The following is a 25,803-nucleotide window of genomic DNA, read 5'->3' on the forward strand; positions in this document are numbered from 1 at the left end:
CTTCCAACCCAGACCGTTCTGTGATTCTGTGAAAATACCTGTTTTCTGCTGTCTGCTGGGTGACACAGGGAGACTTTGTTCAGCCTGTAGCCGTAGCGACTGCACGCTTAGGTTTTTCTTTTTTGTACAGATCCTGTTTGCAGTAAGGGTTTGGCTTCTCATCCAGACTAGGAGAGGAATATTGTCTCTTGGGCCAGGCCTTGCTAGTCAGATTCTGATGAGGCTGGAGACATCAGCGTCTCCTGCAAATAGTCCCTTTTGGGGGCTCCTGCTTTGGGGTGAGAAGAGCCCTTCAGAGCTCATTTTGCACCATACCTGCATGGGCTACCCCATACAATCCCTGACCAGCAGTTACTAGAAAACATACTGTGTGAAATTTTAAATCTTGATCTTATTTTAAGAAGCAGGTGAAGAAAAATAGATCATACTTTAAAACAAACCGAAAATGCATTTCTGCCCCAGAAAGGCCAGCCAAGAGGGCTGACAGTTGAAAGGACAGTGGACCAGAAATCTGTCTGTAGGGGGGATCAGCTCCAAAAGTCAAAATGAGGTCACCTGAAAAAGAAATTTATAAGATGTCTTTGGAGAAATAGACTTGAATACATAGAGAGGGAGAGCTGTCTACCCAAAGTCTCAATCAAATGAGAAGTTTTCTACAGTAACATTAGTATTTAGTACTGTCAATAGCAAACCTAATAAAAAAGCAGGAAGCCTGATATGAGCCTTAGCAACAGCAACGCTCCTGTTGTTGCAAGCCTCCAGCTGTTCCAGACTGGGGTACTGATGCTGCTCTTGGTAGGGTTGGTTGCTCCCCAGCGGCTGAGTGGGCAGGAAGTCAAGAGACAAACTAATGAGCTGTGACTGCTAACTGGGGAAATTTTTGCCAGAGCACTGTTGCTAATTGTCTGCTGTGTCTTCTAACACTTCTCAGTGTTTTCTGTTGAAGTACTGGTAAATTGAGAGACTGTAAAAGTAGTATAAAAGTAATGTTTAAGGTTATATCTCAGCTACATCATCTCAGTCTTTTTTTTTTTTTTTTTTTCATAAAAAATGGAGAAAGGTTATGTTGTGTGGTATAAGGTAATTTGATATTTGACAGGCAGTTAGGAATATGGAAAATTAGGAAGCAATTTTCTAAGTTTCTAATACCTAAATACCTAAAGCTGTGGTATGCAAGAAATGAGACAAGTAATTTCATTGCTGTTTGAGGAACTGAGAAAGTGTCCATCCGTTATTTGGGTTTTTTGGGGTTTTATTTTAGTACATAGAATTCTTTATGCTTTCTGATATGCAAAGAGTTAAGGTTATATACCAGTACTCAAATTTGCAAAGGAAGAGGTTCACATTTTTTCGCAGACACAAATCTATAGAGATGTTTCGACATCTGTGTCTCAGTGTCTTATAAAAGATGATCTGTGTTCTTTATTTGTTTAGTTTTTACTTAATTTGTTAGATTTAATTGCAGAAAACAGTAAATAATAAACTTTTTTGCTTCTTTACAAGTTACTTTGATCATGGTGAATAAACAGAGTTATTTTATCTCTATTTCAGTTTGGCAAAATGGAAGGTGGCCTGAATGTTTGAATTGCTTCATTACAAATGAAAGTGAACTAACAATCTCCTGAACACTCTGGCTTCAGTAGCTCTGAGGAGAGGAGCCTTGCCCACTCTGTCAGATTAAGATGATTTTAAAAAGCTATGGTTTTTTTACGGACTAGATTTAATCCCCAGATGTATTTTTGCAGTGCACATTTTGTAAAGTTTACCAAAAACATTTCTGAGTTAAAACAAAACTTTTAATTCTTAAGCTTTTCTGTGTAGAAAATATTTTGTAGCTATATGAGAAACTGAAATTTCAGTATGTAATAGGTAATATTTTCCTGAAACTGCTCCTGGTTTACTGGCTGAGACTATGTACAGCCTAAGAAGGAAAGCATGTGTTTATGCCACTGAAATTAAGATTTCAGCAGAAAGAGACTATATATAAGAAGTACGACGTCTGTTTGTGTAGGTAGACTGTAATACAGCGAACAGATATTTAGAGTAATAGTAATGCGGCTTTGATAAGATGGTAAGGGCACTCATTGCTGTTATGCAGCAGAGCTTTTGAGTGCAGCATTGAAGCCCCTGTTAATTTGCAGTTACTGACTGCTTCCAAGATGTACTGAGGCAACACAGTACCTGAGAACTGACTTTTCCATCCTAGTTTTTTCATTCATCTATTAAAACAATGTAAGGATGTTTGTTGGCGTGGGTGCTTTTCTGTAACATGGTGGTTTATAGCACTTACTAGATTATTCCTTTGAGTTTATCTAGATTAAGATAAGTTTTACTTTGAACAAGGTGGCCATGAAGCATTTTACTATTTTGCGTATCTTCTAAAACTTGAACCATAACTTTTTTTTTCTTTGTTGTCTTAGCTGTAAAGGACCCTACAGCTGTAGAAAGAGCAAATTTGCTGAACATGGCTAAATTGAGTATCAAAGGACTCATTGAATCAGCTTTGAGCTTTGGCCGAACTCTGGATTCTGACTACCCACCTTTGCAGCAGTTCTTTGTTGTCATGGAGCACTGCCTGAAGCATGGCCTTAAAGGTGTGGTAATTGCTCTAGCTGCATATTTCTCATCCCAAACATGCCATTTTTCTTCCTTTCTTTCTTGAATGAGATAATATCGAAGTGTGTTATGTTGCTTTAAGATGTGAATAAAATATGTAAATTCTTACCTTGTATAATGAATAGTGTAATTATTGATATTTCACAACATATATTTCCACATTTACCAACTTTTTCTTTTGTATACCATTTGTTTTAAGTGGTCCTGGAATTAACACAAAAGCATGTATGTACATAACTTATGTTTTCATTAGTCATCCTTTTTATATTATTTTGTTCTAGCACAGCAATTTTATGTTGACAGCAAAGTAATTTGGAAGGTGGACTTGGATACTGGTGGACTGACCAGTGCCGAAGTTATCTGTTAGCTGGAAGTCTAGGCTCAGCAGTTAACCCTTTTTTCACACCAGCTATTTTGAAGGAAGCTATTCCAGTAATAGAAGTTAATTCCATTAATTAATTTTTCTTTTCCTAGTAAGAAAATCCTTTTTAAGTTACAATAAAACCATCTGGGGTCCTCTGGAACTTGTGGAGAAATTATATCCAGAAGCTGAGGAAATAGCAGCAAGTGTCAGAGATTTGCCTGGCCTCAAGTAAGTACTATTGGTAAAATACAGCAAGAAAATGAAGGACTTGACTGAGAATCTACTGATGTCTCATTATTTCATTTGGCATTAATCAAGCCTTTGAACAGGTATCATGTGATATGGTGGGGAGAGCACAGGTGAATCTTGCTGGCTTTTCATGTTCTGCATGAAACAGCTAAAACCTAGTATTTTTATATTCTTTTCTGATGTTCCTGGAAGAGAAGTTTTCTCAATGGTGGACAAAAATGATGCAAAAATGAACAGGTTGTGTATCAAACAGTCTGCAGTCTATAACTGCAGCAAACACGTGAGTCTAGTCAGCAAAGGCTTTATAAAAACAAACGGTAACATACTGAAGAGGAAAATATTAGGCAGCTTTTCAGATTCTTGTGTGTAGAGTCCTTTTTAAATGTAAATTTATGCTATGAACTACAATTTTCTCATGTTCCCCTGCACTCTGCTTTTATGTTTAGTTTCATAATTGGCCATACATTAAATTCCAAAAGGGTTTGCTTACATTGTGATTGGTGTATTGCAGCGTAAGGGCTATAATTTAATAGCTTTAGACTGTATATAAATTATTATTTACTCTTGTATAGGGCCAGATGAAATAATGCCAAGTGTGTTACATTCTTCCTATCCTGATACAGCATGAGGGTTTTGGGGGTTTTCTTGCATTTGTGCTTACCACTTCTAAGTGTGCAAGGACTAGAAGAGGAGGATCTAAAGGTGCAGGTTTAATTTGTAGGATATTACTGTTTGCCAAATATATACATTTTAATCTTTTTTAAATTGTCTTTCTAAGCTACCACTGAATTTGTAAACAAATATGAATTTGAGCTAGAATTCAGTATGTGTTGTGTGGACCCAGAGAATGGGATTGGGAAGGCAAGCTTGCCTGATGAGTTGTAATGGACATTCAGTTATTTTTCTCACAATTCTTCTGAAGGCTTTATAAGCAAGTTGCAGAAAGGAGTCTGAATTGTTGCAGATGTTTTACTTCAGCTAGAAACAGGACTGCCAAGATTTTCTTTACAGGCACTGTCAGGTTATGAAGTGGTACTTAGAGGAAAACAGCACCACTCTTAAAAGTTCTTTCCATGCTGCTGGCTGCGTACTATGTGAGATCCTGCTCCGGCAGGGGGATTGGACTGGATGATCTTTCGAGGTCCCTTCCAGTCCCCAACATTCTGTGATTCTGTGAACAAAGGACATTGAAATACAACACTGTATAGAAACTTGCATGTTTTCACTCTCTGAGCAAAACAGTTAATTTTACTGTCAGGCTCTTGTGCTTTCTCTGTTCCTCTTCTTTCCAAGGTCTGCTCCCAAGCCCAGCTGAGTTGATGAAATTTTTTCTATTATCCCAAAACTTGGAGTTAAAGCCTAGACATTATGGCTTCCCAACTAATAGTTTAAAATACCTTTTCAGAAATACCAATTGCTCTAGCAATAGACTGGTAACATGTTTAAGACAGTGAATTAATTGATATATTGTTGATTTGGACTGGTTGTCTTCATGCCCCTTTTTTCAGAACACCACTGGGCCGTGCCCGGGCCTGGTTACGGCTAGCACTAATGCAGAAGAAAATGGCCGACTATCTTCGCTGTTTAATTATTCAGAGAGATCTTCTCAGGTAAACAATTGAGTAGATTTTGTTTATATTTTATTTTTAGAGGTTTAGTCTCCTGAAAAAAAACCCAAACCTTCTATTTACTGTTTTTTAATGTATCCTTAGCGTAGCAAGGTGTAGCTTCTGGCCTGTGGGCTGATATTTCCCAGTCCTCAGAGCAGAGGGACCAAACACCACTGCCTCATCAAGATTGAGGGTCATCTGACGAGTGAAGAGATGTTTCCTCCCCATCGTGTAGGTGGGCCTTCTGCAACGTGCTTGGCTGTCCTTTCACAGATGAGGGCAGTGGGGAAGGGCTCCCGCTGCATTCCTCCACCATGCAGAATATGGACTAGAAACCTCTGGAGAGGAGATAAATTCACCCCTACCGTATGTGTGGTTTCCTACTGAGCTACCATTGCGTGGAGGACTATCGCCTTGAATTTTCATGTCCTTTCACAATTCTAAAACTGGCATTGCTCTCTTCTAGTATAACCTTTCTGATAGGGTAGTTGAAGTACAAAGGGGAAAAAACCCCTTGTAATCTTAATTTTAGTTTTATGACCTATACAAATTTTTAAGACTTTTCTCGTATGCCTAGATAATGCTGGTGTCAGGATGACATTAGTGTTCAACAGCTGTGGACTTTTCCATTGAAATCACAATTTGTTTCATAGAGTCTAAAACTTTATTTTAAAAATGCAAGGAGGAGGGAGTAAATGCTGATATTCTGTTGCTTAGTGGAGAGTTTTTCTTTTAAAAACCTTTTTAGCATTTGTTTTTCTCTTCTCTTATCCATTTAATCACTTACTTGGCTTCCTTAATTTCAAGCATGTGTTCATTAAAGTCCAAACCTTTTTTCACACAAGGTAATTTTTTTACCATTCTTCTTTTGCATTCTCTAGTGTTTCTTAACATAAGAATTGTCTGATGCAGTGTGGTCGAACATCCATCTGTTGCAGTATCCTATTCAAAAGCGGCTAATAGCAAGTGTATAGGGAAGAGCCTCTTTTTTTTTTTTTTTTTCTTTTTTTTAAAAGGCAAATTAAGTCTTGCTCTCCAAATTTCCCAGCCAACTTGTGGCTCAGATTTCTGGAGCCAAAGGTAGTGTCTTTGTTTTTAATAACCTCCGAGACAAACCTTGCACTTTCAATTTTTAAATATTTGTGAGGTGAAAGTATGGTAGACCCAGTTCATCTTTAAGGGTGTTGGAATAAGGCTAGAATAAGAGTAACAATTCAGATTTAGATGTTACTTATTATTAATTTATTGCATGTAAATATACAGCATATACCAATAAGATGCAATTTTCTTCTTTAACAGTGAATTTTATGAGTATCATGCATTAATGATGGAAGAAGAAGGAGCAGTTATTGTTGGACTATTAGTTGGGTTAAATGTGATAGATGCCAACTTGTGTGTGAAGGGAGAAGACCTAGATTCACAAGTAAGTCATTACAGGTAAAGTAATGTACGTGCAATCAATAAGATTTTTAGGTACAGTGAATTTTGTTACTATGGAGTTGTGACTTGTTTGAAATCTTACTGGAGCCTGTTTAGGGCGTGGTCTTGCTCCTGGATCAGTGGGGCTGTTGCATTAACCTCAGTTCAGCTGGATCAGACCTTTAGATAGTGAAAATTGTCGGAATGCAAGGGTAAAGTTTTATGCTTTGTCATTAAATGGATGCAATAGTAGCAATGCAGAGTTCTTTCCATTTTAATTGCGTAACTTGTCCCTTTGCTTTGCGGGAGAGGTACAGTTCCATGATCAGTTTATCCCGTTCAGTTCCTTTATTGTTGTTCTGGAACATGACAGGAATGTGTCAAGGACATGAAGCAAAAACTTGCTTCTCATAGTGTAATGAAAGACCTTATAAGAGGGAGAATGCTTTCAGTCTGCAAAACAAGACTTGGAATTCTTTCTTCTTTGCAAACTGCTTTGACTTTGAACTCTGATCTTTTCTGCGAGAGCGACGAATCACGGACTCCACACAATTCAATGTGAATCCAACTGGAGACATTTATTATTGGTTACACTATCACTTATATACTCTTAAGCTGCTAACACACACACACACACACACACACACACACACACAAACAACTCTTCATTGGCTAAAAGCTGCTGTTCCAAGAAAATCTTGACGGACTCTTTTTAAAGGCAGATGCACAAGTGTTTATAAATAAATGTAGGCTGTGTCGAGCCCTGATTATTTTTTGTCCAGCTTATTTGTGGAAAAAATCATAATAGTTTAAGTTGGCAGTGTTTGTTTTACCATTGGATTTGATGATCTTAAAGGTCTTTTCCAACCTAAGTGATTCTAATAGAAACAAACAACTGTATTTCAGCATATATTTGGTGAAGAAGCAATTTCTATGGCAAAGAGAAATTGAAATACTTTTGTGAAGAGCCTGCTAGGGACCAAAAAGGAAGGCTTTTAGTAAAGCAAACATGGTTAAATATTTTTGTTAGAGGCTCATTAATAAAGTTGGAAGCAGAACTCATGGTAATGTTATTTATAGTATACATGATTAAATTACAATTGAATAGAAAATAAATTAATTAGGTGCAGATTTAGAAGGGTTAAAAAATGAATGCAGTTGAGGTGGCACACCTAGGAATCAGCAGGCATGGAGAGGTAGCATTATTTGGCAAGGAATGTTGAAAAGAGCTAAGCATGGGTGAAACATCTGTTTGGCGATGTGCTGTGATAGGAAATAACGTGAAACACTACAGATAAATTATCACAAGTCTGCTCGATCAGTGATAGGGTTGAGCAGTATCTGATAATTCCCCAAATGAAAGTCTTCCTGTAAATTCTTGGCTAAGCTCAGTCAGAAGTAGGAAGTAGTATTTTCTTTGGAATTTGGTACATGGCACATTGTTAATTTTGTTACAAGTTAACATAATTCTTAATAAATATGTGAGACTACACTTAAAAAAAAAATCTTGTTTAAAATGTTATGATTTATTTTTTTGAGCTTCTGGCTGAAACTGGACGAATCTTAAAAAAGATGATGTAACTGAGGCTTTAGTAATTATATAAATACAGGACCAGGAATATCAGCAGCAGTTAGTTGCATGATATGAAACTACGTATATTTGCTTTCCCCTAGGTTGGAGTGATTGATTTCTCTATGTATTTAAAGAGTGATGATGACATTGGGGGTAAGGAAAGGTATGTCCTCACCAAATGCTTCAGATTTTGCATGTTAACAAATGATTTTTTTGGTTGGTGCCCTGTTCTTTGTAGAAATAAGTCAGATTTCCCTAAAGAGGAAGTCTTCTGATCTCACTGCCTTGAGAAAAATGGCATGCTACATTGTTCTGTATTACTAGTTAGCTGGGAGAATATTTGCACTCTGAAGTGAACCTCAGCAACATCACCTGCTTCCTTTACCTGATGGATAGTATTGGAGGATACAAGATGGCAATGAAAAGGAACCTGCTACCCTTTAAGCCCTCAGCTTGGAGTTAGTCAGTTTCAAAGAACCAGAGTTATGGCAGAGTGAATAAACATGCTCTTGCTTTTGAGACTGTATATGATGTTTTTAAGTTTCCTGAAGAGAAATTGTTTGGGTACTGGGATTTTTTGTCTCTCACTGATGTCACAACATGTAGGTTATTGATTTAATGATTATGAAATGAAATTGCTTCCTTTCTTTTTAAAGGGCACAATTAAGATGGGCATTTGCATGTGATGGATAGATATGTGTATATTTTCAGTACATAGTTCACTACATCATTCTGTTAAAGCTAATTTTAATATGTGCTTGCTTTAGAAATGTACAGATTGCTGCAATTTTGGACCAAAAGAATTATGTTGAAGAACTAAACAGACAGCTGAAGTAAGTATTACTTTGAAGTATGCATTTCAGTCCAGGCTTACAGGTAAAACACCTCTAATTTATTTTGTACCATAGCTTTGTGAGAGAGAACATGAGAGAGAAAGGGGTGCAAGTTTTTCATGTTAAGACTGAGGATGTAGTGAAGTTGGAAAGGATACACTCTTCTGGAGAGGCTTAGGGAGTCTTAGTGTTCATGCTTTTGTTTTTCACAGTCAGAACCTTTGTTCTTCAAAGAAGTGAAAAACAGCAGGCCAACACCAGTGAAGGTCCTCACGATTCATAACTTCACAGGAATGAAAAGCTTAATCTGGATTTTAACTGCATTCTATTTAACAATTTTCAAAAAAATATTATTGAGTGTTCTAGGTGAATGCATGTATTTTTGTTCCTTTGCCTTTCATAATATTTTAGTTTGTAGTTTCAGTGCCTGTGACCAAAACTGAATAGGTTCATTGCTTGCTGGAAAATACTTGTACATTGTAGGTTGTGGTTCCTCTAGAAATAGTTTTCAGGAAAGGAGCCTTTCTCCCTTACTTTGCTGAATGGAGCAAACCTAGTCCACCGCTGCATGTGTTACTGTACAAATAGAGGAACGGTGCTTGTAATTCTCTGAGGAGTAAACAGTGCGAGGAGGTAAAAAAGAAAAAAAAATGAACCCACCAAACCCACAAAGAAATTCTGTAGAATCTGTAGTATAGCTGATTTTCTTGATTCCTTTTTGAGATGTAATCTTATTTTTAAATTTTTAATGCTGGTAATCTTGATCATTAGTTACTGTATGGCTACTGTTGGGGTAAGGATATTCTGATTTGAAATTGTGTCAGTCACTGAGCAGAAACCTTTGACAGGACAGAATAACTGAGTGCGTGAGATATGAGCAAAATGAAAGTAAGTTGAGGAGAAAGGAACTATCACAATTAAGAATAGCGGTGTTTGTGTGATGATAGCTGTCATCGTTCAGGTGAGCCTCTGTGTATTGAGTATATTCTTGTACGCTGGTTTGTGCATAGGCTTACTTGCAAACCAGTGGTTCATCAACTCTTCTATTTTATTTCAGGTCAGCTGTTAGTTTGCACACATCCTCAAATGCATTAATATCTACCTTGCCATTCTTAATGAACTGGTAACTTTTGAGGATACCACAGTAGAAACACATGGGAAAGTAAATGGTGTTACAGAATAGAGTTGGTTTTTGTTTTTTGGGGTTTTTTTCTATGTGTGAACTGCAGCCTAAAAAAATGTGCTTACAGCAGAAGTAGGCAAATCAGGTAATGGAGAAGGTCTGGATGTAGTCTGTTTACAATGAAAAAACAGAGGGCAATAAAAGGGATAAAATTCTGTTGATGAGATTTATAAATGAAGTCAAGAAGCATCAAGAAGGAGGTAGTCTGAGGATAAATCTCAAAAAATGTGGAGAGGCAAATAATTTTATAAAATAAATTGATTTTGGAGGAAGAGAACCAGGAGAAGTTGTTATATGGGAGGGGAAAAAAACCCAAAAAGATTATAAACTGTCTTTTAAGGAAACTCATTAAATGTTTGGATACAATATAGTTGTGAGTATAAAGGAAAGGGAGAATATGTGTAAAGTCGCAGCCAGCCAGGGGTTTGAGTGACGGATGACATTGGGAGTTGGAAAGAAGTATATAAATGTTCAACAAAAGAGACTAATTTTCCTATATTTAGGAAAACTTCAAATAATGGGATCAGATCTTTTTGTACTTAACCATTAATCATTGTACCTTGCAGTAAAGCTTTTGAGCTTGGTTGAATTACATCAAAAATGTAATTTTGAATAATGTTTTTTCATTTTCTCTTTCAGTAGCACAGTTAGCAGTCTACATGCAAGAGTTGATTCACTGGAGAAATCAAACACTAAGCTGATTGAAGAGGTATTTTTTTTTTTTTACTAATGTATAATAGATATTAATTACTTTCAAACATTACTTTTCTGAATACGTACATTATTTTAATCTATATAAGTTCTGTATAATATGTTCAGATACCTTTATTTTGGCTTGAAGAAAAGGTGCAGTAGCTGCAGGAATTTGAAGTCAGCTTGCCTAGGTAGCCCACAGCATCAGAAAATGAATTCTGTAGAGCATCACCATTTCCCACTTTGGACAAAACCAGAAGAGAAGCCTGTCTTAATGCCAGCTGTCAGTCTGATTTTGTGCAGTTGACTAGTCCATAATGGATGACACCAGTTACTACAAAGAGACAGAAAGTAGTTCACCAAGCAGTTTTTGTTACTGTTCTCAGCTTTAGACAAAGAATTGTTTCTTGCTTTTTTACGGTATGCTTATATACAGTTTTTAGAGATGTCTAGGTCTGGTTTTATATTTATATCCTGTATTTTCAGTTATCTTTGATACTTCACTAGATTCTAATATATTTAGCTTTATAAGAGAGAACACAATTTTTTTTAATCTGAGCTACTTGAGAAATAGTTAATGAAATGGAAAGTTGAAATGTCTAAATTCAGCTGTTGAAGGGATAGCTAACTTACTCTGGCTGTTAATGTATCCAGAGAGAGGAAAAAGATTTTTTGTGAGTTTTACTTCTCAGAGTATTCTGGTTCCTTTACAAGCCTTCAGCCCATCTGTCCACCTATTTTGATCAGCTGGCTTATGATTGTGACATTAAGGCATATAGTACAGGGCTCAGTTATGATGTTTTCTCTTTTGTAAATATGTTTTCTTTTAATATGGGAGAAGTTTTCTTATGTAAATTGTTCCATATGATATATTAAGGTGTCCAAAAAAGAACAAAACTGGATATATTTGAATCCAAATCAGAAGAAGAAAATAAGGATGAGGAAAGGGAATTGAGGGTCATGATGAAGCAATGAAAAGAAAGCAAGTCTTTTACTAGACATGAAATAATGAAGTATCTTGAATATGCATGCTGTTGTGTAATGAAAGTGACTCATTACTAAAACCAGGAGCTTTATGTTTTCTTTAAAAACAATTAAACCTCTGTTTGGTAGACTGTGAGAATAGGGCAGATGATGTCTTGGTCTTGCATTCACTGGGTGGTTTGTTCTTTATTTCCACTCACAAAAGTGGTCACACTACTTTTCCTTTTTTGGTTTGTTTTTGTTTTTTTTCCAGTTAGCAATAGCCAAAAACAATATCATTAAACTTCAGGAAGAAAACCATCAATTAAGGAGTGAAAATACTCTTATTTTAATGAAAACACAGCATCATCTAGAGGTATGTTAGCTTTACCGTATTTCGCATAGTAACATCGTGCGGTTCATTGTCATTCAAATGTTGTTACATTGCAACTTAAAGTAATCAGTAGCTGTGACAAATCTGAAACAACTCTTAAATGACATAAATACATCAAAATTATAGGTCACTATATTATAGGTTCATAACCAGATGCAAATTTTGTATCATTTTTTCCTTGCATTGATTTTTTTTTCCTTTCTTCCCTTTTTCTTCAAACTGTACGCTATATCTAATAGCATTTAAGGCAGTATTATCTGAAAATCTTGTCAAACCAGTGCATGTTTTAATTGGCAAACTGTCTATTCAGACCTGTCTCATTAGATGAAATGTCATTTGGGGTAATTGTATACGGTTGCTAAACTTCTGTTTTAATCTGTGATTTGTAGCTTCTTAGGTAATTTCAGGTATGTGTCTTACAGATAATTGGTAAAAGCACAGGTTAAGCAGGTGTTTGGATTGCTCAGTGCTGAAAGAGATGTGTAGTGACTTACTGAAAGAGGACTGTACTGCAGTACAGTTGTTTATTTTGCTAGATGTACTAAATTCTCATTATAAAAATGATACCCACATAGCAGAAACACCTCTTGCCCTGTTTGTCCTGTGCTTGGGGAAAGTATTTTTAAGCTTTTTTTTTTTTTCCCCACAAGTGTTAAATTTATACTATCAATTGCTAAACTTGTGATAAACAAAGATAGATTCTCTATATCTTTGTAGGCAACTAAGGTGGATGTTGAAGCAGAACTTCAGACATACAAACATTCCAGGCAGGGTTTAGATGAAATGTACAATGAGGCACGTAGGCAGCTTCGAGAAGAATCGCAACTTCGACAAGTAAGTGTTCTTTTCCAGGATTACACAGCACTTCTAGAAAAGATTATGCTTGAGAAGTGTCAGTATATATATATACATTTCTAGTTTTGCTTTTGCTGAGCTTAGGTGCTGCCTTTAATCAACTTTAATTGCCTTTTCTCTAACTGCCTGTAATAAGGCAGTTAACAGAATCACACAGAATCACAGAATGTCAGGGATTGGAAGGGACCTCAAAAGATCATCTAGTCCAATCCCCCTGCCAGAGCAGGAACACCTAGATGAGATCACATAGAAAGGCATCCAGGTGGGTTTTGAATGTCTCCAGAGAAGGAGACTCCACAACCTCCCTGGGCAGCCTGTCCCAGTGCTCTGGCACCCTCACTGTAAAGAAGTTCCTTCTGAAATTTAAGCGGAACCTCCTGTGTTCCAGCTTGCACCCGTTGCCCCTTGTCCTATCATTGGACATCACTGAGAAGAGCCTGGCTCCATCTTCCTGACATTCGTCCTTAACATATTTATAAACATTAATGAGGTCTCCCCTCAGTCTCCTCCAAGCTAAAGAGAACCAGCTCCCTCAGCCTTTCCTCATAAGAACATAATAACCACACATAAGAACTCATAACCACACCCCTTCTAATACACCCCAGGATGCCATTGGCCTTCCTGGCTGCAAGGGCACAGTGTTGGCTCGTGGTCATCCTGCTGTCCACCAGGACTCCCAGATCCCTTTCCCCTACGCTGCTCTCTAGTAGACCATTTCCCAACCTATACTGGAACCTTGGGGTGATATATCGATACATCAATATTTCTGTAACAATGTTGCTAAAGCATGGTGAAGAAAATGCATTTTCTTTGAGAAATTTTTAGGTAAGTTGTTAACAATACTCTGTGGGTATGCTAAATCTTTTTTGTGAAAATGGAAATCCTTTAGTTCAACTTTTGTAATTAATACTTAGGCAACTCTATGCAACGTTGGCAGGGAAGTTTCTTATGATGTGAGCTGTCTTCTCCCAAAGTTTAAAAAAAAAAAAAGTCATTGATCACTAAGTACATGAGGGTGTAATGTTTAATGTAGTGGATAATTTGCAAAGTTAAAGGGAGTAGAAGTTCTGAAGTGGTGAAACAGGTGATGCTGCAGCTCTTTCAGAGGTAGCTTTTGTCTTTTTCAACATAGTGATAAAATGTTGCATAGTTATTTAGAGATTGTGTGTTGCATTGTGTTTGTGTTTTGTAGGATATGGAGAATGAGCTAGTGGTTCAAGTTAGTATGAAGCATGAGATAGAACTTGCCATGAAGTTGCTGGAGAAGGACATTCATGAGAAGCAGGATACCCTCATAGGCCTTCGACAGCAGCTTGATGAGGTTAAAGCAATTAACATGGAAATGTACCAAAAGCTGCAGGTAAAGGAACAGTCTGCTGTTAAACTGATAAAATGACTTTGATTGGAGTGAGAAAGGTGCATTACCATTTTCTTTAGTTAAATACTACTGTTTCCTTAATTTCTCTCTGCTTCTTAGATCAGTTTGTTGTTTTGGAACATTACTGGTGCAATCATGATTTCACACAAAGCAGTTCTTAAGACAGTCACTTAATGTTAGTGTGTTTATAGAAGAAAAGAGCACAAGAATAAGATCATGGTCTAATAACATGCTATGTGGAACAGAGAGAGCGATAGTGTTATCTAGTGAAAATGACACTTTTGGCCCATGTTTTAAAAAAACCCAAAAAAACCCAAGAGAACGTTGGCACCTAGTGAGGAGTTAGAGGAGATCTGAACTTCCAAAGTAAGGAAAAGCATTTGGAAAACAAAATTGTATTAAATGGAAAAAGCTAATTATAGGGTTGGTTTTTTTGTTTTGTTTTGGTTTTTTTTTAATGTGTTAACAAATTAAGAATATCTGTAACATTGCAGTGTTTCTTTGGGAGAATATGGATCTGAGAGACCCAACAAATGACCAAACATCAGGGAAATTTAGCAGCAAATTATTTAAGCAGAACATAGATTTGATTTATGGAAGAAATTATCAAAAACAGCACAAGAAACCAGTCAAATCTGTGCTGGAATGAAGTGAAAAATTATGATGCTGCAAAGAGATAATTGAGATGATGGCCAAAGGGTTCTACTTTTCCACCTGCAACTGTGAGGAAAGTGGACCAGAGGAAGAGAAATATAAGTAGAGCTGGAAGGAAAAATAAGAAAATAATGTTCTTCAGTATGTTAGGATCTGTAGGATTTTTTCTTTTAAAACTGTACTTCTGAGGACTGTGAGTAACACTGATTTCACTTAGTAACATTCAGACCCACTTTGTGGGCAGAGTAAAACAGTTTAATCATGCCTAACCTCTGCTAGGGACCAGTTGATAGTATTGGTCTGTATAGCAAGCTGTGGTTGTAACAGCTCTGCAAACAATCAGAATTGTGAAATATGTTAGTAAAATTCCTAAAAGATTTTTAGGTGTGTATGGCAGGTTTATAAGAGTTGGAGAACCTTAGGCATTTCTGGGACTAAGCATCTTAGCTCTTTATTGGTGAGGTTCTGATGAGCTACTTAAAAAGATGATCAGCGAATTTAAGTTGACTTGCAAAATGATTAACTAAGAAAGGAAACCAAAATGAAAAATATATACTTATTAAATAGCATCTACACTGGCAAAGTACAAAACTACAGATTTGCTAGGCATAAAAATTTAAGTACTGTCAACTACATTTTTTAGATGTGAATATTTAAAAAGAATCAAAACCTGAAGCCATTTTAACATTTTTCCCTTCAGATATTGAAGAAAAAAACCTGATGAGGTAAGAGTGTAATATATACCTTCAATTCTAACCTTTTTTGTAACAGGTTTCTGAAGATGCTATGAAAGAGAAGAATGAAATAATTGGTCGGTTAGAGGATAAGACCAATCAAATTAATGCAGCTATGAAACAACTAGAACAAAGGTACAGACCCATCTTTGTTTTTCTTCATTCGTTTCTCCATCCCCTTACATTTTACTGCATTCCTTCACAGTTGCCACTGAAATGTAACTTCCAACTAGAAAAACCATGCTGAAACCTTAACTAGTACTTCAACGTTTGATTTTTTTTTTTTTTTTTTTAACAAATACACTTATTTTAGATACAAACTTAATCTTTCATTTTTCTTCCTCCACCATCTTTATTTTGGTCCTAGGTTTTGTACTGATATCAAAAGTTGTTCTTTCAGATGTTTCAAAATTCTGATTCATTTTTGCCTCTTTTTTTTTTCCCACCTGAATGAAATGCAATAGAAACCAAAGCATTAATCTTGCTTATACTTAAGCATGTGCTTAATATAAACATTTAATGCCTTCATGGATCACTGCTGTATTTGCTGAAGCTCTTAAAATTGTTGTCCGTTGCTTTGGAAGTACCACTATTTTCAATGATATACTGAGTTTGTACGTTGAGAGGTTGAAAAGTGAAAGACTCAAATTCCAGCACATTTTTACGTAATGATTAGACTGCATGTATTACATTGTATTAAAATGTGATTCACATGTTTTAATTTAGTGGCCTATATGCAACATTGATCTTTTTAATTGTAAAATAAAACATGTCCATAAGCCCTGTCATGTTGATGTTTGACATGTCTTTTTTTTTTTTTCCATTTAAATCTGATTATGAAAAACATGGTTATGTATTAAAAAAAATAGTGACATGAATATTCCTTTATTGACATCCTTTTTTCCTCTTTTTTCTTTTTCTTTTTATCCTTTATCCCAATTTTTGTTTTTACTATTTTGCTGCCTCCATCTGTCTTTGATTTTTGTCCACTGCATTCATGAAGTGACAAAGATCTGTTAACTCAAACTAGGACTATTGCAATGTCATTCATCAAATGTGTTAGCAATGAAGCTCAGCACCAGTATAAACTTGTCAAAGATATATCATTCTGAAAGCTCCTCCAGATCTGCTGTGTTTAAATAATTCCTGATAAAATACACCTTAAGAATTTTAAAATTACAATTTGAATATAAAGTGGTATTAGAAATCCTGCACTGTAACTGATCGTAGCTGGGTTCTGTTTTGTTTTCTGAAAGAACATCATCTCCGATCTCACTTTACCCCTCTTAAAAAAAAAAAAAAAAGGAAGTAAATTATTGCACTATTATTAAGCAAATATAAGCTAGTTTTCTAATGCTATTTAATCACTTCTTAATTGTGAAACGAAGTTTATTTTAAAAGGTCAGCTATCACACTTTACTTTGGCTGTACATTTTTATGACATTTGTTTCTAATCTAGTGATTTTTCCTATTCTTTATGGTACTCATAGGTTTAGAAAGCAGCTCTTCTGACTAATACTTCCCTTCTCCCCTGCTTACTTCTTTCACTTTTAGGCTGTATTTACCCCAAAAGTATGCTCTCTGTTGCATTTTTTGGTCATAACTAGCACTGCTTTCTTAAACAGCGTGACAGGAGGTTGGAGAAAGGGGGGTTGAGTGCTATATCAGAACCATATATTTAAAGAAAGAGGATGCTGTCAGCATGTATGTTCAGTATGTGCAGTGGAAGAATTGCAGAGTTTGGGGATAAAACAGCTAAAGCACAATTCCATTTTGCTGATGTGACATGGGGTGAACTGTTTTCACGTAGTTGAAATGTGTTTGGAGCCTGGTCTTGGATGAGGCTCCAGAGAGGCAGGGCTCTAGCAAATTCTGTAGCTGTGACTCCTGCCCCATGATAGCTAAAGTGGAAGTTGTAGTAATAAGTAGGATTTACATTCAGGGCCCAGATCCTGAACTTGTGTAACTTGTTTGTCAGCTAAGGATCTTGCCTGTCTGTGGCTTTGTCTACGCTATAATCATAACCTATGGTTTTGCCAGACACCTTTTCCCTCTCTCCACCCACCATTAGGCAGTCTTTACAACTTACATTTCTGCTTTGAGTTTCTGCTTGATTACACTGCAGAAATAAGAGAGTTTTAGCTACTGACTACCCTTGATACGCTTCCTACTGTTTGCTCTGAAGTGTGGTGGGGAAATTGACTGGGAAAAGAATCCTAGAGTCTTTCAGCAGAAGGGGATGTGTTTGCAAAAGTGGGGGGCGGACACAATAATACAGAAGGGGTTTCTACTCAATGATTCTGTATTACCTTATTCCTTGGTTTGGAATCAGAAAGAGCCTTTAACATGGGCTGGCTACTAAAATATAAAAATAAATCTTCCATCCTCAAAGAAAACCCAAACCAGAAACACTGAAGAAAACAACAGGTAGACCATAGCAGAAATGGGAGTGTTAACTATCTCACGGTCATCTTAGCAAACAAGTATCTTCCTCAGTATCACGTGAATCACAAATCTTGCTGTGGTCTCAGTCCAGCTCTGCATTTGTCTGAATTACAGTGGTGCAGTTAGCCCTGGTGCTAGTCTTGAGGATGGTGCTGTAGCTTAGGTTGCCTAGCATGTTTCTTGGGTAGCAGGCTGCCTTTCTATGTTGGTTGTGGAAACTACACTGCAGTTTAATTTGTGATTTAGGGAGGGGTTTAACTTGCTTTTGGTGTTATTGTCTTGTGTAGCTTCATTCAGCTTCTTCTGCCCAGTGAATTGACCGTGCTTTTTCCCAGTATTCTCCTTTCCATACATGTTCTGGCCCTCTGTGCACCACCATTGCAAATAGAGCTGGGAACATTCTTAAAACAACTGGTATGGTTGAATGAGATAGTACACACTTTATAAGGTAGTTTAATTCCAGTCTTTTTTCAATGTTTACTGGCAGCTTTTGGAAACTCCTGCTGGTGCAACTTCATCAGTAGAAGCACAAATGTAGATATATTGCTGACTTAATTTCTTTTCAGCTGACATTGGGAGTTGTGAGTTACTCTGCATTCAGCTAGCTGCTGGAAAATGTGAACAAGCACAGAGAGTATCCCAGATTTCTCTCACCACTTACCTGAGGGGCCCTTGAAACAGTTTTGTTAAAAATGGTGCAGCAGGTGGGGATGTTCGGTGGTATTTTACAGGCTCTTTTACTCTCCTGCCTTTTCATCAAGACGGATGTAGCCAGGATATAGCACAACTTCCATTTTAGTAACTTTACCTTTGTTACATTACATCCACCTTTTGTTGAAAAGGTGAAGAGTGAACTAATGGACTACTGGATTCCAAGGGGAACTGCTAGCTGAAGCAGAAACAAACCCCTAGATTTCAGAAAGGAAAGATTAAATAAAATACCAGTCCCTCATTTCTTGATTAATTGGTTTTATTTATTTTGTCTATAGTATGGAGCTATTTTAATCAGTGTAAGAATGCATTATTTTTAATACAGATTATTTAAGTCAATAATATGATGTAGTTGAGGTAGTTCTATACATGTAGGGGGACCTGCCAGGGTATGTCTTGTTGTATTAGGCTAGTTAAGTTCTTCTGCTGTCTGATTGCAGTGCCCTGTATTCAGCTTTAAGCCTGAATTCTTTCGAGCTGCTTTTGCACAACACATGCTCTGCCTTTTCTTAATGGGTTATTAGTACAAGCCAAGTACTTTTATAGGATTTATTTGGGGAAGGGGGAAAAAAGCTTACAAATATAACACATGAACTAAAGGGGGAAAAAAAAGTGCATTGAGGTATATGCTTCAGTTCTAAAATGTGTATCATCATGCTTTGGCATCTGTTATTCATGAGCATAAAATAAAACAGTGATTGCTTACAGTGATTACTCTCTTACTGTATGAAAAAACAGGAGCTAGTTCTCTAGGCATTGTATGGATTTCTTGTTTGAGTTTTGTGAGTTTCCCCCAAACTTTGTTTTTATTTAGAAATGTTTCTATTTCCCCATTTTTCTTTTATTTGTCGTCTTCACCCTCTACACCCTAGTTCTAGCTTCAGTTTTACCCAAAGTTGATTTGAATTACACCAGATTGCAGCAAGCAGAGAAGGCCCAAATGGAGGCTGAGGCTGAGGATGAGAAACTTAAACAGGAATATGTGAATAAATCTGAAAGTCTGCAGAAAGAATTCTCCCAGAAGGAGAAACAGCTGTAAGTATGTCTTTCCTATTTGGAAAAATATGCAGTGGTAAACATTCTACATTGCAGTATGTCCTGTGTCTTAATACAAACTGGTTGTTGATAAATGGTTTTGAACAGAAAACTACTGTTTTACTAATTTACTGAAGATCTTCATGTTAGGTACTGGCCAGGTGGAAGAAAACATGCTATTCCAAGAAAGCTACCTTTGGGTGCCTCTCAAATGGTGTGCAGCTTGAAAGGAGGGGGAAGAACTGCATTATTTATTTATCTAGAAGTGCCAGCTTAATTCATGAGGGAATTACCATGAGTGGGGGAAAATATGTAGCGTAGTAGTAGTAGTAATACACACTTTTAACAAAACCTACAAGTATGTAGTAGTATGAACTTAAACAGAAATGACATATGAATAGTTTAATTGATCACGCTTGATCTGGATTGATAAGGTGGAAGTGGTTTAACTTAACGCTGTGCAGGAAATGAAAAATAAAAATCCACAGGAATAATAAATATTAAAAAGTAATATAAAAGCCAACCCTCTACTGTTTCTCCTATCAAATCCTTCAGTACTGATTTAAATAAATATGTACTGTAAAAAGCTCCCTGTAAGGGCAGGTATTTTCCATATTTGGAAAGATAACAAGTAAATAAATTTAAGACAGTGTAATCTTTGGCACAACAAGGATTGAGGCTTAAAAATTAGTGATTTCCAATCCAATTATTAGCCCACCCTGCCTCTCTTACAACTCTGAATGTTAATAAACTTGTTTAACTGTCATGACAAATATTTACTTTACTACCACAGTCATCTTTGCAGATTTTGGCAAAAGAACAGTTCAGACCTCAGCCTTAGAATTCTGCAATTCTGAAACCTCAAGGTCATGTTCACTTCTGATCTTTTCCAGCCAGATGCTGAGGTAGTGTCCCAAAATGTAAGTCTTTACTTTAAAAATGGTTTGGTTTTAAAACAGGAAAATTAATATGGATACAGGCTTTCCATCAAAAAACCTTGCATGACTATACTCAGATTTTTTCCACTTTCATTGTGTTGGCACAGTTTATATCTAGAAGGTTGAGCAGTGTGCTTCCATCCTTTGGTTTCTCCGTAACATTGTAAATACCAACTCTTCCATGAAACTGATAGTGAAATTCCAGCTAGAGTGGATCTTCCATCAGAGTAGCCCTTATTCCTTCAACTGGACTCCAATTAAACTAATAGAATTTAGATCCCTCTTTATGTTGAACCTCAGCTATGTAGCAAGCTCAATAAAAATAGTAAATTAAAGTCCTTCCTCCTTTATTTTCAATTCTGTTCAAAATGCCATAAGCCTTGGTCTAAAATAGAAGATTCACATCTGAGGGTATAATATTAAATAACTTCTGGGAGCACCAGAGATCTACGCAATCATTGTCTGCATCACCAATGGCAATGTGGTTGGGGGGTTGGTTTTATTTTAGAAAGAAGCTATGGAAGGTTAAGGGGGCTTTGCCTTATGCATGTTTTAAAAATACTTCAAAATTTTGTGGTTTATCTTCTCTTGCTCATTTATTACAAAGGTCAGCTCTTCAAACTTATGCCATATTCTCGGTCCTTTAAGTACACTTCTTTTAAAAAGCATTTTCTAAGTGGCTGTGTTTTATTTATTACACTGATGTCTAAAATATTATGATATTGATACACATTTTCTAAAACAGAAATAATGTAAGTCGATGATTGGTTTGTTGTCATAATAGTATATTGCACCCAGAAATAAATTAATTTTTGTTTTTTTTAACAATGATACTCTTGTGCACAGTGATTTTTGTTTGTTTTGCATATTCTAGGCTTCAGCTGGAAACAGATTTGAAGATAGAAAAAGAGTGGCGGCAAACCTTAGAGGATGATCTTCAAAAGGAAAAAGAAACCGTATCTCATCTGAGAATAGAGACCCAAGAAATAATTAATCTCAAAAAAGTAAATTCTGCAGTAAAACTTGACTAGTAATTGATTGCAAAGTTAGTTATGGACTTAGACATGATATTTTTAAGGATTTCTGCAAGTGGATAAAGATTAGATTAATGTATTCTCACAAATAGATTAAGAAAAAAATAGGAGTTTTTTACTCTGCATTTAGTCCTCAGATCAGAACTCGGTGCTTTGAATAAGGAAAAATGAAATCCTTATTTTCTTTTCTCAGTGGTACTGAACACTGTCCTGTCGTCGTACGCCAGAAAGCGCTTCAGCCTCTCTCTGACTTGGTGTAGATGGCTGTATGGTGGTGTTGATCTCTGCAATCAGTCGTTTTTATTTTCTTCCCAGGAAGACTGCAGAAGCAAAATGCTTCATGTCTTGGAGTCTTAACAGAGTTTAATCCTGCGTTGTTGCTGTTTGAGTTGGGTTTGAGAATTTTAATAGAGTGTGATGGATCATTCCTTCACTTGGCTTTCTCACTAAGATCACTTCTGGGTAGCAGCAGTTTTCTAGGCTGCAAGGAAATACAATTTTAAGAATAATTGGGGTTTTTTTTGTTTTTTTTTGTTTTGTTTTAAGGAGTTCCTTAAACTTCAGGAAAAGAACAAACAACTGAAAAGGATATGTCAAGACCAAGAGGCTGCTCTCCAAGAACTGGCATCCAAGCTGAGCGAGTAATTTTGTTATTCATTATGATGATTATTTGTGTTATATAAACTCGAATTAAGAAAAATAATAGGATGATGGTCATGTGAATTAGTCTGTATATGACATATTACCTGGCCAGTTATCAAAAAGAAGTATGTCTAGTGAGGTCAGGTCTGTTTATTTTCATTTTTGGCTGGTAGGCTGGCTGTGAACTCATGGGTAATTGTAGTGCTCTGAACAGAAAATCTTAGTTTAAAAGCACCTGGGGGCATTAGGAGTTGTTTTGCGTTGAAAACGGTTGGCTAGTTTACACGTTGTGGCATTCCCAAAGAAGAACCCAAGTAGAAGATAACAGCTCTGGCTGCAGCAGGACAGTGCTTATCTTTTTGTGAAGATGCATGCTCATGGATTCCTTTCTTGGAAGAGATGAGGATTCTCTGTATGACAATCGCAGGCCGCTGTTGCTGAGTCTGTAGAGGATATAAGGGATTACCTTATCAAAACCCCTTCAGGCTACAGTAAGCAACAAGCTCTGAGCACAGCTCTTGCTGTACGTGTTGTTAAAGTTTCATTTAATGATCTCTGTCAGATTCTAAGTAGTTTTGCCATAACTAGTGTGGACTTTTATGCCCTGTGGAATGACTTAGTATGTATACTGTGACTCAGTTCTGAGTGGGTTGGCACTGGATGGCTGTGGGGAGACTGGTTTTGCCATAATGACATAATATGGTCTTGTGCAAGTCCAGAATTTAAATTCTGGTTTTGTACCAGCACTGTGTGCTAGCTTTAGGTATTTGCACAGAGCTATGCTGGTACAAATTTCTCTTATCCACATAACCCCAAGCAAATTTACAGCCATGCAGAGGATTCTGAGCTCTTTGGAGAAAACTTTGTCTTTGTATAGTGCTTAGTACAGCAGGGTGTGATATTGATTGCATCTCCTGGATGCTGCTGTAATCTAAAATACTAACTAAAAATTCAGAGTACTTTGCTTATAATTTTTAAAATGCCAACAACTTTTAAAGTTGTTAGACCGTAACTGACAACATGAAGTTTGAAATAGCATTATCTTCTTTTTTAGATCAAAACTGAAAATAGAAGATATAAAAGAAGCGAACAAAGCATTGCAGGTTAGTAGTATTTGGAGGAAAGAGAAACTTTTTTTTTTTTTGACTGTTCCCTTTCAGATACTTCGTAAGCATGAAAAGACTTCTCTCCAACAGCGACTGTTCAGAAGAGACTCTATAACTTCCTCCAGTGGGAGAGAACCACAGACTCCCTGTAACCTTGTCAGGGAAAAAACATACACAGTCACTTTTGATTTTTCTTGTTTGATGCACAGCCATGCATTTTGATACTTTTCTTGCAATGGTATGCCCTTCTTTATTTTACCAGGTGTTTCTGGGACAGAATATGTAGCCAACTGAGCTTAAATTATATACTACTTCTCAGTGATTAATAAATACTTGATAGTCCTAGGAATTAAGTAAACTTGTAGCACCAAAGCTGATCAGATGCGATCTGTAACGTTGAGAGGTTTGGAACTTCCTTAGAGTTAGGCAGGGAGCCCTTGAGAGCAGGGATTGTGTCTGCACATGTTTGATCACATGGTATGTTACCTTGTGTATTATTTCGGTCCAAGTAAAGGTGTGTGAAACAATTTTGTTGAGCAGATTCCTGTTTTTATTAATTGATTTAGCTGCAAGGAAATTAACAATTCTTGTTAATGTTAAAGCTCTTGACGCTGTCCTGTTGTTTTTGCTTCCCTGCATCTTGGGGACTGATCCTATGTGCTGGGCAGGGAAATAGGCTTCTGCTCTGAGTCTTGGATACCTTTCTGCTTTTCCCAGCTCAGCCACTGATCAGCTTTACTCCCTTGAGCATGTCACACCTATTCCTGCTCTGTCTTGTCTCATAAGGTTTTGCAGTGTTTTGGAGAGGATTTAGAGTGTCTTTGTGACATTATACTGGTCTCAGGGCATTAAGCAATTTGGCAGTAAATGTACTGTCTTTTTTGTCTTGTCCCCTGGAACCCAAAGTTTAACTTCAACATAATACATACAATTATGGTACTTTTTTTTTTCCAGGGCCAGGTTTGGTTGAAAGACAAAGAGGCTACACATTGCAAGTTATGTGAAAAGGAATTTTCTCTTTCCAAAAGGAAGGTAAAACTTTAATGACATTTCTTCACTTGTTTATGTGTATTATGAGAAAAACATAAATTATCTTAGAGGTGCAGCATGGAATGTCAACACAGATGAATGCATAGTTATTTTTGAGATGTCTTTCTAATTCTTTGATATGTACCATGCAGCTGGGCCCTAACTTCAAAAGAAACGCTGCCTTTTGGTGAAGTGCCACAAAGGATCATACCTAAAATTATTCAACCTACTTTGTGGAATCATTACCTCCAGTGCTTTTCAGCTCTGGCACTGTTAAGATTTGACACATGGAAATCTTTTCATGGCATTTTTTATAAAAAAGACTAAGAAATTATGAGTGTATTGAAATTTTAACATAAAATGTGATGTTAATTTCCATGCTTTATTAATGTGTGCAGGAATTTTTATTTTACCTTTTTATGTCAAATCTCAATTAGCTGCCTGACAGAATCGTCCACTCTCTTGAGTATCATTGCTTATATTTTTATATAGCAGAGTGTGTTCTTAATCCAGGAATTGAACAAAATCTGCAAGTGTATATTTATATATATATATAAAAAAAAATGATCCTAGACAGACTATCTATCTGTCTAGATAGATAATCTAGATAGTCTACCTATCCTAGACCATGGTCTGTCTAGGATTGCATCATAGGTTGGGATTTAGATTAATTATCTTTAGTAAACTGATTCCATGCTCTGACCAAAGAAGTGGAAGGAATCACATTTCAGACTGCTCTGTGTATGTTATTTATTGGTATCCAATTACTGAATATATTTTCATTGTAATTTTTTTTTTCCTTTTTTCCCCCTCCTCTTCTCCCCATTATTTAGCATCATTGTAGAAACTGTGGTGAGATCTTCTGTAATGCCTGTTCTGACAATGAACTGCCTCTGCCTTCTTCACCAAAGCCTGTTCGGGTCTGTGATTCCTGCCATGCAATACTTATACAGAGGTGCTCTTCTAATGTGCCATAAGATTATCTTACAATATATTTATTACCTTTTGGTATTTAGCTAATCCTGTATAAAGAAAAAAGAAAAAACCCAAACAAACCAACAACTAAAGAATGTGCAGCACTATTTACAGAATTTCAGGTGAGCAGACTAGAGTTGCATTTTCAAGGTACCGTGGAGGAGTTAACTTGTCTGCTTCCCATTGAAACACACAGAAAATGGGACCCAAAGACAGAAAACACAGGTGTTAAAAATACAGGTGACAGTGCTAGTCTAACAGATGGCTCAGAAACTGTTTTGGAGGAAGCAGGTCAGTTGATAGAGGAGACTCAGTGTTAACATGTATTTGATGAGTATCTTAGTCATTATGATGATCTTGAAAAAGATGA

At 36.5% G+C, this 25,803-nt stretch overlaps 1 protein-coding gene across 1 annotated transcript; it reads left to right on the forward strand.

The window, feature by feature from the left end:
* The first annotated feature begins 2,422 nt into the window (after nt 1–2,422).
* On the forward strand, nt 2,423–25,435 carry RUFY2 (RUN and FYVE domain containing 2). Its single transcript, XM_010177004.2, has 17 exons — nt 2,423–2,594; nt 3,091–3,208; nt 4,738–4,839; nt 6,139–6,262; nt 7,933–7,994; nt 8,599–8,664; nt 10,487–10,556; nt 11,778–11,879; nt 12,615–12,731; nt 13,945–14,112; nt 15,556–15,653; nt 19,590–19,709; nt 21,522–21,651; nt 22,228–22,322; nt 23,378–23,426; nt 24,384–24,461; nt 25,292–25,435. Exons 1-17 carry the CDS (start codon nt 2,465–2,467, stop codon nt 25,433–25,435), a joined length of 1,773 nt encoding a protein of 590 aa, XP_010175306.1. The 5' UTR covers nt 2,423–2,464.
* Nucleotides 25,436–25,803: the final 368 nt, after the last annotated feature.

Source organism: Antrostomus carolinensis, unplaced genomic scaffold, assembly GCF_000700745.2.
Source record: "Antrostomus carolinensis isolate BGI_N321 unplaced genomic scaffold, ASM70074v2 scaffold33561, whole genome shotgun sequence".
Lineage (NCBI taxonomy): Eukaryota > Metazoa > Chordata > Aves > Caprimulgiformes > Caprimulgidae > Antrostomus > Antrostomus carolinensis.